General features: G+C 38.2%; 1 protein-coding gene across 1 annotated transcript in view; it reads right to left on the bottom strand.

Annotated features, from left to right (window-relative positions):
• Positions 1-7,647: 7,647 nt before the first annotated feature.
• VEGFD (vascular endothelial growth factor D) overlaps positions 7,648-11,599 on the bottom strand; it is a 31,568-nt gene continuing 27,616 nt past the window's right edge. The window contains exons 6-7 of the mRNA XM_042811040.1: positions 9,608-9,803; positions 7,648-8,264 (exon numbers count right to left, since the gene is read on the bottom strand). Of these exons, the coding sequence (XP_042666974.1) occupies positions 8,138-8,264; positions 9,608-9,803 (323 nt within the window). The 3' untranslated portion in view covers positions 7,648-8,137. The remainder of the gene's footprint in view (positions 8,265-9,607; positions 9,804-11,599) is intronic.

Raw genomic sequence — 11,599 nt, 5'->3', positions numbered from 1 at the left:
AAGGTCAGAGTAAGACTGTGGAACGTATAGAGAGTAAAGGCAGTGACAGCAGACAGTAAAAAACATTGACAGCAGAGTAATTACTGCTTTCAAACCCAGTCCTTGTATACTACCTGAAGAACCTTCCTAAGATGGGATAATGAAGAGAGAAGATGTAGGAGGCTTAAAGAGAGTCCTGTGGTATTGTTCTGGCAGCAGATGTCATTGTGCCTCAAGGAGATCGCTTCAGTTTTCTTGAAAACAAAGGAGAACTTTTTTTCAGGTATTGTGCTACTTCATCTCCCTCTCAGCTTCTTCTCATGCTGAGTCTGTTGCTTTGCCCCAAGCCTGATGTACAACATTGCTTCTTTCTTAAGGACAAGATAGCCATTTGGTGGAGGGCTTTTGCTCTGTGTAATAAGATGGTGTATTAAATTAACATGTTTGTAACATGTCTAAAGCATGCAGCTTTATTATTTCAAAGCATCAATAATTGGCAAGAGCAGAGGATCAGTTGTTCACAGACTAGTTCATAAAAGAACTGTGCTGTTCCAGATCCTGATACTAGTGCAAGATACTACTGCAAGGGAGCACTGGAAAAGAAAACCCAGGACAAGGACTAGTGCTCTGAGTGCGCACAACTAGCTTCTAGTGCAGGAAGATTTCTTGGATTCAGGAAAGCAGAAGCTACTTGAAGATTCAAATGGATAACATTCATGAAAAATAATACTGCCGAATGGTAATCGTGTCACTGGAGCAAGTGTGGAGCAAGACTTACTAGGGAAACCAAGTAAGAGATATCTGGAAGCAGCCCAACGCTCTGAAAAAACAGAATGCTTTAGTTTCTGACCCTACTGGAATTACATGTGCTCCAAAATGAGGAGGAAAGCAATATATGGAATCTTCGTCTTGAAGGAAAAGATGAACTGTCCTTCTGTTTTCTTTGTTTTATATGGTAAATCGGTGGAGCCCATCGCTTCTCTTAAGACTCCTGTGAAGTAAGGGCCCAACTGTTTACTTCAGCAGTTATTTTCTGTTGTTGGAATTCAAAAAGGATTTAACAAGTTTCAATATTACCTTAAAAAAGTTAGTTGTGTATGGTTTCTACTGTATGTAGCTAATCCCCTACCTGACTACAATACCACTCACAGAACAGGCAAGAAAATAGATGGCTTTCTCATACAAGCACTAGTGTATTCTTGTGGTCTCATATTCTTGAAACTCTTTGCAGCCAGATGAGGTGATACCGATACACTTTTTCAAGTAAAAGTTTCAAGTCAAAAGGTTAGCAAGCTGCGGTGCAGTTCATGAAGGAAATGGCCCTTGACTACAAACTGTAAAACAAGGGCTTCTTTTCTAAGGCAGATTTCACTCTTAGACATAGAAAGTATATTTGATTTCCATTTGGCAGGCACATCTCCCTCCCGAGCAGCATATCTAAGGCAGGTGAATGAATTTGCTAATAAAAATGAGTTGATCAACTGCTCTGTGTCTGTTAGGTCTCACATCTGTGCTCCTAAGGCACATCCTGAAGTCTTGATTTCTCATTAGCTTTCTGTGTATGTCAGTTCTCTCCCATCCAAGAGCCCAGGTCCTCCTGCTGCTCAAATCAGGACAATGCAGATGGGGAAGGGTAGGAGGGTTTGGGAGCAGTTGGGATGAATTTGCCCAGAAGCAGATTTCAGTCTCCCAAGATTACACACAGGTCATGTCTCCATCCTTACAAGCACAGGACAGTTGCTCACAGTGGTGACAGTTGCTGTGGATAATCCTCTTTTGCCCAACCAAAATCTTTCACTACTTCAATTTAGGGACCATTTCAATGCCCCAGTCATTGGAAACTGAGCCAGGTTGCTGGATGCTTTCTGCCAGTGACCAGCTTATGGGCTCCCTGTACGGTAGATAAAAATTCCTGGACAAACAGTGCAAGCGATGACTGGGCTCTCTATGACAGTTCAAATCAGTCAGAAATATGGCTTTCTACCAGTAAACTGTATAGATGTCACCTGTAGGCATCATACAATCAGCATCAGCTCTCTTGTCAAGTAATCTGACTAAAGCAACAGAAATGCAGCCATGTGACAGTGTCTGATCTGGATCAAATATGGTACAGTATCTGATATTAATTGCTATGAAGCTGCAACCTGTTGGTTAGACTAGACTTGTGTTTTTTTAATTAGTTTTGCTAAACTTTATATAATTGCAGATCTGAATTACGCTTACTGCAGCCTTAAGGTCAAGTGCTGTAACGTTTGCACATCGGGTGTGTAAGAAGGCCTGTCTTCTGTTTGTACCTTTAATTAGACCTTGACAACCTAATTAAAAATACAAATAAAAAGAATCCTGGGAATGTATCATCAAATATTCAATAAAAACTGAAGTGCCAGAACTTATGTGGTTCCGGTATTAAAATGCTAACAAGATAGTTTTAATTGAAAGGTAAATCAAAGGACTTAGTACAGGAAAAATAGTGCAGTAACAACAGCAGGTGGAGCTATTGGAAACTTAAAATATTGGTGCTGGTTGAGATGCAAAATACTCTCTGTGCAAAGTTCAAGACCGTGCGCACAGTATGTTTTATTTCCTGCTACTAATGCTCCTCTTACATACGTGCTCAAGAATATTATCAGCACTGCTCTTTCTGTTCATGGTGCCCATTATTGTAGTACCTGCTTTTTACATAGTTTGCCTGCTTTTTACATAGTTTGAAATAACACTGTCTTTTTTTCTCATATAAAAAAAACCAACAGCAACAAAAACAACAACAAAAAACAATGTTTTTATACTTGATATCTGGATTTAAACTATAAAGTAAGTGCAATTTGTTGTGCATATACTTTAAAATCTACCAAATTAAACAAATTTTCTTTAACTTGGTAGCTTTAGTGTAGCCTTACAAGGCAAACTGTCTGGAGGAAGCAGTAATTTTTATTTGACCATTAGAAGTGGCAAAATTTAGAGCAGTTTTCAGACGCACAAAGTCTTTGTGAGGTTTGAAATGAAAGCCACAAGCTTCAAGCTTTACACAGGCTGGAAACAACTGCTGTGAGTGTAATTTAATTAATGTGGAGCAGAGCAAGATAAGGTGATTGGCCTCCAGGGAACAGGTAGGGAGGATAATCAATTATTAGCTGTGAAAGCTTTAGGACTGAGCTGTGGATGGTTTTCAAATGGTGTGCACAGTAAAATGCCAGAAGAGAGAGAAACAAGATGACTTTAAAGAGTTTTTCATGATACTCCTTTGTAATTGAGTTACAGGAAAATATTGCTGTTTATTATGGGGTTAGCATTGATAAGAAGTTTTGCATAGTTCTCACGAATATGTTGAGCTTTTCCTTGTGTTTCATGACTTGTATTGTTTTATTCTGTAAAGTGAAGCTACATTAGAGCAATGCAACCACATTTCAGCATTCAGACATGAATCTGAACAGCTAGCTCATTCATTCAGAGCAAGGAAATCTTTCCCAAGAAAGAAGAACAAAGGAGGCACATGAGTCTGCTCAGACAGGCAGATCAGGGATTAAGGGGTAGTTCTGGATAAATACTTTACCATGGAGTCACTTGGCAGAGTGTGATGAGTTGGTCTGGTTATTCTGCATCAGTTTCAGCTGAACTGCTGAAATTAAGCCACACACTAGCAATACAGTCCTTGCCAATTAAAAATACAATTTTGCAAAACAAGTAGGGGCAGAAGACTAAGTGAAATTAGATACTTTGTTACTATTTTGTCACTTAATTTGTAATTACTCTTAATCTGGTATTTTTGATATTCTCATTCATATATTTTTAAATACATAGCATATGCCAATGGGGACTAGAATAACAGCAACTAGAATAAAATCCTTCAGCCATAAATATTGTAAAGGTAGCCTTTGATGTTTAGGATATGAAAGATCTTGCCCTAAGTCATGAACTGTCAATACTTTCAACCTGGGAGAATCTTTCACTTTGAATTGTATTGTAAATTATAGTAAAATTGAAAATAAAAAAGACTGCTAATGGAATGGAAGTCAACTTACAGACCAAGCTACAACAGCATCTTTTTATGTACTTATTTTGCTTTATTGGCTAAAACAGCCATTTCCTTTTAAGTTAATTTAAAACAGACATTCTCCCCCCTGGAGTGAAAAGGTTTTATTGAAGTTTTGAGTAAATGCTGATGTTGGAGTCTGACAGAAATAAAATGAATGGCAGTACATCATTTATAACCCCTGACTTGTTTCTTTTTTAATGAATAGTGTAATAAAGGAGAACACAGATCCACTTGTTCTGGTAACCACCTCATACTTCCCCAGAGGCTGATTCATTCAGTGAGCCCAAAATTAGAAGGTGACAGCGTTCATCATATTTTGAAGTTGAAAAGCATTTATCAGTTACTTAGAAAATACAAATGGAACTGGCAGCTAAAGGAGCTTCCTCAAGCATTTGTTTTGTTTTCCATTTTGGGTTTCCTTTTCCTTTTTTTTTTACACTACTATAAATCAAAGTAACTATCAATTTAAATATCCTAAATCCTGTCTTCAAGTTGTACATGAAAACAAAACACAGATTCTTTTTTATTTTTTTTTTCTAAACAAAATGTGCAGACAAGGGAAGCACTAGAGAACTGCATGGTGAGTAAAGGCACTCGTGGGAAGAATGGCTGGAAAACAGGGAAGGATTTTAAGAGTCAGCTGGACCTGATGCCCAAAGGATACTTATAAATGGATCTGTTTGCAGTGTCTGTAAGTGTGATGGGATTTATATATGCCCTGTCAAACTTCTTATGAATAATGTTGGTTATAAGCAATGTCACAGTATGTGACATATGACAAATTCCAAAGTAAATGGGGGCAGATTTTCTTGATATTCTTCAGTATCATCAGCATTTTGTGTGATCATATGTACCTCTGTAACATAGAGGTCAAGTAGAGTTTTTACATGTAGATGAAGTTCTCCTGATTCTTTCGAACACAATATATTACTCATTCATTCTTTTTTTCTTGTCCCCTCCTTATGAAAAGCATATGCAAGCTTGAAAGCTAGCTACTCATAAAAACTTTAGAAAATTCATATGCATTTGATTCAGAATTAATAATCATTTTTTTAAGTATTCCCATTCCTATTATACAAATGGATATACAGAGGCTATAATCCAAGTGTTGCATTAAAGACGTCCCTCATTATATAAAAATTAAGACACACCATAACAGGAAATTTTGGCTTTATTTTTGTGGCTATGAAACCTGTAAATCATGTCCATATGTTTAAAAAGCAAGTCATGCTGAACACAGTAATAAAAGGCATTTCAAACTTCAAACAGAATGTTTCTGTTCAGTAACCTTCCCTCTGAGAAGGTCATTTAGTCATAAGTTAAAAGCTAATGACATCAGTCAAAAACCAGATCTGCCATGAATTTTACGTATCCCATTTAGGCCTTCTGAGTTTTTATATTAAATCTCTGCAATTAAATTCTGATGTATTGATATGAGAGACAACATAAAGCATTTCTATTTTCAAGTGTATTGAATACTAATTTCTAAATCCTTCCTTATGCAGAAGCCCGTAGGAGGGGAAGGGTGGCCAGTGCTCGTATTCCAAGGCATTAACCTGTGTGATTGTAGAAAGGTATTCTCATGTTCTATGAGGGAATCTGGCTAATTCAGAGTGCTTGGATGCCTCTGCTTTGCCACCCAGCACAGTGCCATATGTTAGGTGAAATGAAGAGTTGCATTCATCCTGCTGATTTTCAAAAGAAGGCTGCAGGGCTTTTAAACATCATTTCTAGCTTCTTAGTGATTGCTTTAAGACCCTTCTGGAATTGGAGCGGACTTATTTGTCTCTCATGTTGAAGTGGCTCTGTTTTTGAGGGGGGAGGAGAGCAGGAGAAAGAAAACATATTCACTAGGCAGATCAGAAAGCTGAGGAAGCTCTGCAGATCAGCACTGACAAAGATTCAGGCATAATTAATACAGATTTCTAACTGCTGAATTTCTCTCACTCCTTCCAGATGTCACTTAAAGTCAGAGCCCTGCACACCCAGAGGGCATCTTCTCATCCTGTCTTTTTATGTCAGTACAGCTCTACTGACTTCAGGAATTATTCATTTGTAAGTCTAGCAGGTTTCCACTTAAATTTAGCCTGTGGAAATGCATTCATTTTCCAATTGCTGTGTTGTTAAATGACACTATAAACTACTGCCCATGGGCAGTGGGACTGTAGTAGAGGAATATATGTTAGCTTTCTTAACGCTTAAGAATTCAGCTTGATGTACAGTTTTGGACAAAGGAGTTTTGTTGCTCCACGAGCCACTAGTGCAATCAGTTAATTGTCTGTGTCTGGTTGAGCATGAGGAGCTTGGGCTTGCAAAGCATCATGCCTCTGTTGCTCTTCATCTTTTTGAGGAATGTGCTAATGGTGCAATCAACCACAGGGTCAGTAACCTCAACTGTGAGTGAGGTGAAAAGTGATGGGGTAGTTTGTTCCATCTAAACACCTTTAAGCTTCACTTAAAGGAGCGTCAGGGTGAGCTTTACTGCCCAGCTGGTTCACCTTGATTTGCACTGGGGTCCCATTCTCCTTGTCTGTGCACAGTGTGGATCAGTTGCACATGGACTAAGCTATGGAGGAATCTCCTCAGTGAAGAGTCTACTGTAGAGAAGGAGATGGCCCTGCTGCAGGGCTTCACTTTGTGCAGTCGTATGTCAGAACACATTGTTTGGTGAGACGTCCCCAGGCCACTTCCCAGCGTGGTTAACAAAACCTGTCTGCCAGTGTATTTGTACAGACCTAGATACCAAGATTATTTGGAGGGCACTTGAAGCAGTCATCCAGTGTCCCACTTTAAGTGCTTTACTCAGAGAGAAGATATATTACATTGTAGTGCTTTCTCCAACAGCTCAGTCCACCTTACATGGCTGGGCTCTAATTTTATTTTGAAGAAATCTATTTTTCCCTATATAAATTAAAACAAGACATCAAAAGCCATTTTCCTTTCCACATGTTGTGTCAACATTTCCATCTCTGTTGCAGTTGTTTAATTTCCTCTGTTCCCTCTGTTCAAACTGCAGTAAAGAATTGGAGAATTCAGCAAAGGGAAAGAAACGATTCCGTCATCAACACCACCACTTGCAGTTCAGGACTGCTGCTTACAATATTTTGTCTGAAACCAGATTTCATTGGTCCAGAAAATAATACTGCCCTTATACTTGTTATAGTCAAAACACTGTTATTCAAGCCTCAAGCTGGTGAAAAGAATTTCAGTGCAAAGGACATATTTTCATACCATTGTAGGCCAAAAAAAAACCACCCATCTTTTCCTTCAGAAAATTGCTGAACAGTTAGTACTAGTGTGGCTGCTATCCCCTTAGGGAGGCTAACATGCTACAACAGGAACAAATAAATAAATCACACATGCCTGTCAGGCAGACATGGGAAAAATGATTCTTCTTTACTGAAATTATTGGACTTAGTGACCTTGTGTCTACCAGTGTTTGGGCAGGAGCCAGTCCCAGAGGGACAAACATAGAAAGGCTGTACATGAGGTGGCTTTTGTTTTTTGCTTAACTTCTTTTTGTTTGGCAGAGTTTTAAAATAACAGAGATTAAAAAAAAAAAAAAAAACCAACAACACAAAAGCACTTGAATAACTGATGTATTTATTTTCTTATATACAATTAAATATGGCACATCTGACAGTAGTTGTACAATAAATTCAAAATGATAATTAAAGCTGGACAGTAGATCAAATAACTCAGTGCTGACCCTATTAGAAACCAAATCCTGCACACTGAATTTCTGAAGAAAGTTTTACCCTACAGTTGCATTAGCTAAGGATTCAGAGGCTAAGATTATCTAGTCTCAATTTCTGAAAGTCTGGCTGTTGACTGTGACTGTTACCAATACACCAGCTTCATCTTCCGTAGCATGACATTGAAGTGACTCTTTCTGCTCTTACTTCCACATAGACAGAATTTCATCAGTTGTTTTTACCTCTTAGAGGACAGTTATCAATGCCCCAGAGGATTGACCTACAGTTAGTGATTACTCTAATAAATAAATGCAGACTGGATTCATTCTTCTGCTGTTAATGTGGAAGATGTTCGTTTTTACTACTGTTTGAAAGTCATTGACAGCTACTTTGCAAAGCAGTGGATTTCTGGAGAACTGGAGAAGCTGAGTCAAGGATTTTCTTTGCTTTGAGACCCATGAGAATTTCTCTTCTCCTTTGGACATCGACAATGCCTGGGACATGTTGGCTTTGCAGTTGGGCATGTTCTGGGTTGGGATGGACATTTGTCCTCACAGCTGTTTGATAAAGGAGAAAAAAAGCAAAAAAGAGAGAAGGATTTTAATATGATATTCTTCACTGTTACATTCCTCAACTTTTTCATCACTGGACACAGCAGTGTTCTCACACCTGGGACAATGCTGACACCATGTGATACAGGGAGAAAAGACTTTGTTGCTGGATACTGCTGTCCTCAAGTTTTATGAAGCACTTTTGCTCACTGATGCTTCAGCTTTTGTTCTCCAGGACTAACAAGCATGCAAATCTGGCATAGAATTACTGTGTACAGATTACAGTCATTTCTAGAACCTAAACTTATGTAAACAAATAATAGCACTGATATCCTCCTGCATCCAAAACTTGTAAATGACTGAGTCTTTGATGATGTTTCAACTCTACTGATTCTTTTAACTATGTTACAGTTGTTGACAAGTGTTTTACGCCCGTCTTTATTTTCAGAGCTCAATCTAAAGATGCAGATGTTCATCCTTCCACAGTTTCCTCTCCATTAATGAATCTAAGAGGTCTGTGACAATGGACTGTATGGGTGACCACTCAGCAAACTGCAGTTCTGCTTTAATAACCAGTGAAACTCAACTCTCAAGTTTCTATTTATAAGCTTTCAGACTGCATACTTGCATGCTCTTGGATCTGTACACATGACAAGGGCTCTATGAAAACAAACAAACAAAAAAAACCACAAAAAACTATTGCATGAAAAAAGAGTACTTTATATTTTCTACTTATGTTTTGCCAAAGAATCCTCAAAACTAGTTACTCAAAAGGATTAGGGGAATGCATTAAATGTAACAGTCCCAGAACGATTTTCCTGCTTCCCCATGCTATCAGTTGAATGGCTTTGTATATGTACAAAATTTCATTAGCTCTAGTAAATCATTTGAGGACAAACATGGTGAATAATGAGCTACATGATGTGGGTGTTAATCTAGGGTACCTTTGCCCCTAGAAGTATGTGAGACTGCACTGGGTTATCACAGAGAACAGAGAGTGGGTTTGGACACCCTAGAAATGCAAGACTCAGTATCTCACTGTAAATCGTCTTGGTAACATAGTAATTTCAAGTGTAGCACAGTTTTAGCAGTCATTCCCTTAAAATTAGGAGAAAAATAATGAATACACATAGTTGAATAGCATCCTTGTTCGTATTTCTCAAAACATTAAATATCTTATACTCCTTCTATCTCCTATCTATTATTATTATTATTATTACATCCATAATTGCAGCAAGTGATTCTGTACTGGATGGCAATCCTATCTAATTCAGCACTTGCACCTCCAGCATCTACACAGGCTAATTCAGACCTTGCAGTATAGCCACTGAGTGGCAAGGAGCACTTACCTACAGGTTTCTGCATGAAATATCTTGTGTTTCTGAGCACAGCTTTCCTGGTTCTCTCTACACAGATAGCAGCTGCAGTTCTCTTTACTTTGAAAGAAGTCTGTGGGACACTTCTGCCTGCAGATGCATTCACAATTTTCTTCATCAAATTCCATGTATTGTCCACACATAGCCAGCTCAGCAAGAGGAGGGAGCCCTGCAATAGCAAGTACAACTTTCAGCAATAAGCTTTACATGGTTAAATTCTGCTCTGGAAGAGGCTGGCTCTTTTGCTGCAGCCAAAAGGGTTCATGTACTCTCTAATTTATTTTGGTCTTCTGTTGTAACTTACATTGCAGAGAAGAACTTTTCAGCTTTTTCAGGACAGGAGTGGGCTGATTGTTTCACTAATACTGCTATTTCTTATGGGTTGAACCCTGCATAAAAGTACTTTATTTTGGGGATGCATATTAGAAGTGCCAAATGTTAGGTTTTGGGACACAGGCATGCTTACAAGAGAGCAGATTTCAAAAAGAAAGCTCCCAGGATTTAGCATATACCCCTCGCAAAGCTGCCTATCCACACAAACTAGCATACTCACTGTTCAGCGTACTTCGCTATTCCCACACTTTGTTGCAGAATTTTTGCAGAAGTAATACTATGTCTAGTAAGATGTAATCCAGTCTAGTACTTCAATAAGCAACATATGCACACTTGTCAGTTAAAGGAAGGAGAAAATACTCTGTTTCAGAAACAAACCCCAGCCAAGCAAACACACTGTCTAATACTTCATCTGTCTTCCTTCAAAATACGCATCTGGACTATAATATGAGGTTAATCCTAGAAAAAAAGGGAATATATTTTCTGAAAGCCACATTAAAATGCTGGCAGCACATCACTGGTTAAAGGTCATGGCTTATAATGTGTCAGTGGGAAGATAATTTCCTGTAATTTTACAATTAACTATTGGATTTAACCTATGGAATGTGGAATGTAACCTGTGTCCATGACCTCTGCAACCTGAGCTCTGATCTTACTGACCAGAACGGGCCTGTACACTACTTGAAAGAAACCTTCAGAATTATTTGCTTAATGATGGAAAACTAATATTCAAAAACTTAAAAAGAAAGAAGAAGGAAAGGAATCTGCCACAAATTCTTGGAAAACAAACCACTTCCTTGGGGTGATAAAGCTTGGCATGTACGAGTATTTCAGCCTTGCTTCATTTCAACATCAAAGGCAGATTTTAAGTTATTTTATTCCAGCCACAGCCAAACCCATTGTGCTTCACAGAATGATATTTTATCTGAGGAAATATTGAGTTTATGTCAACAAAAGCTATAATTTAACAAGCCACAGACTCTAATCTCCAAGCTGACCTTACAAAAGGCTAAGAGCAAAGAGGAATCTGGCTATTCAGTGTCCTTTGGACATACTCTGATATATGGTGTACTAATTCTTTCTTGAGTGGAAAGCCTAACTTGAGCTTAACTACTTTACTTGATGGCCAAATGAGCTGATTCAGAATGAGAGCAGATCCTACAGGGAAAAAAAAGCAACATGAAACTGATCTATTAGCCTTACGACATCTTAATCAACAGAGCACTTCATGAAATTATTAGATTCTAGCTTAGCTTGCTTGCCAGCTTCTTTTTACAGTTGCCTTGGTTTATTGTTTGGTTTGCTGAGTGCAGTTTAAATCAGATGGGCAAAGCTTCCTTCTGTGTCCATCTGCTCTACTGCTGTCATGGTTTTACTTCAACCAGCACAATTTCCTAAGAAAATCATGTGTTGTTTTTTTTTTTGTTTGTTTGTATTATTTGTTTATTTTTAATTTTATTCAGGCCATGGGGAAATTTTAACTTTTTTCCTAAAACTTACTGCCAGTAGGTGGCTTTATACTTACACAGTTCCCTCACAGAATATTTCCTGCAAATTTATTTGACAGTAAAGTTTTCCAGGAAAAGCAGAGAGAGAAAAGAAGTACTGAACACTTGTATTAATTTTACCCTC

The sequence above is a fragment of the Centrocercus urophasianus genome, unplaced genomic scaffold (assembly GCF_019232065.1).
Source record: "Centrocercus urophasianus isolate 14NV4802_14NV808 unplaced genomic scaffold, USGS_Curo_1.0 seq_12, whole genome shotgun sequence".
Lineage (NCBI taxonomy): Eukaryota > Metazoa > Chordata > Aves > Galliformes > Phasianidae > Centrocercus > Centrocercus urophasianus.
Note: the sequence above shows the minus strand (reverse complement) of the source record. Positions and strands in the feature narration are given on the sequence as shown.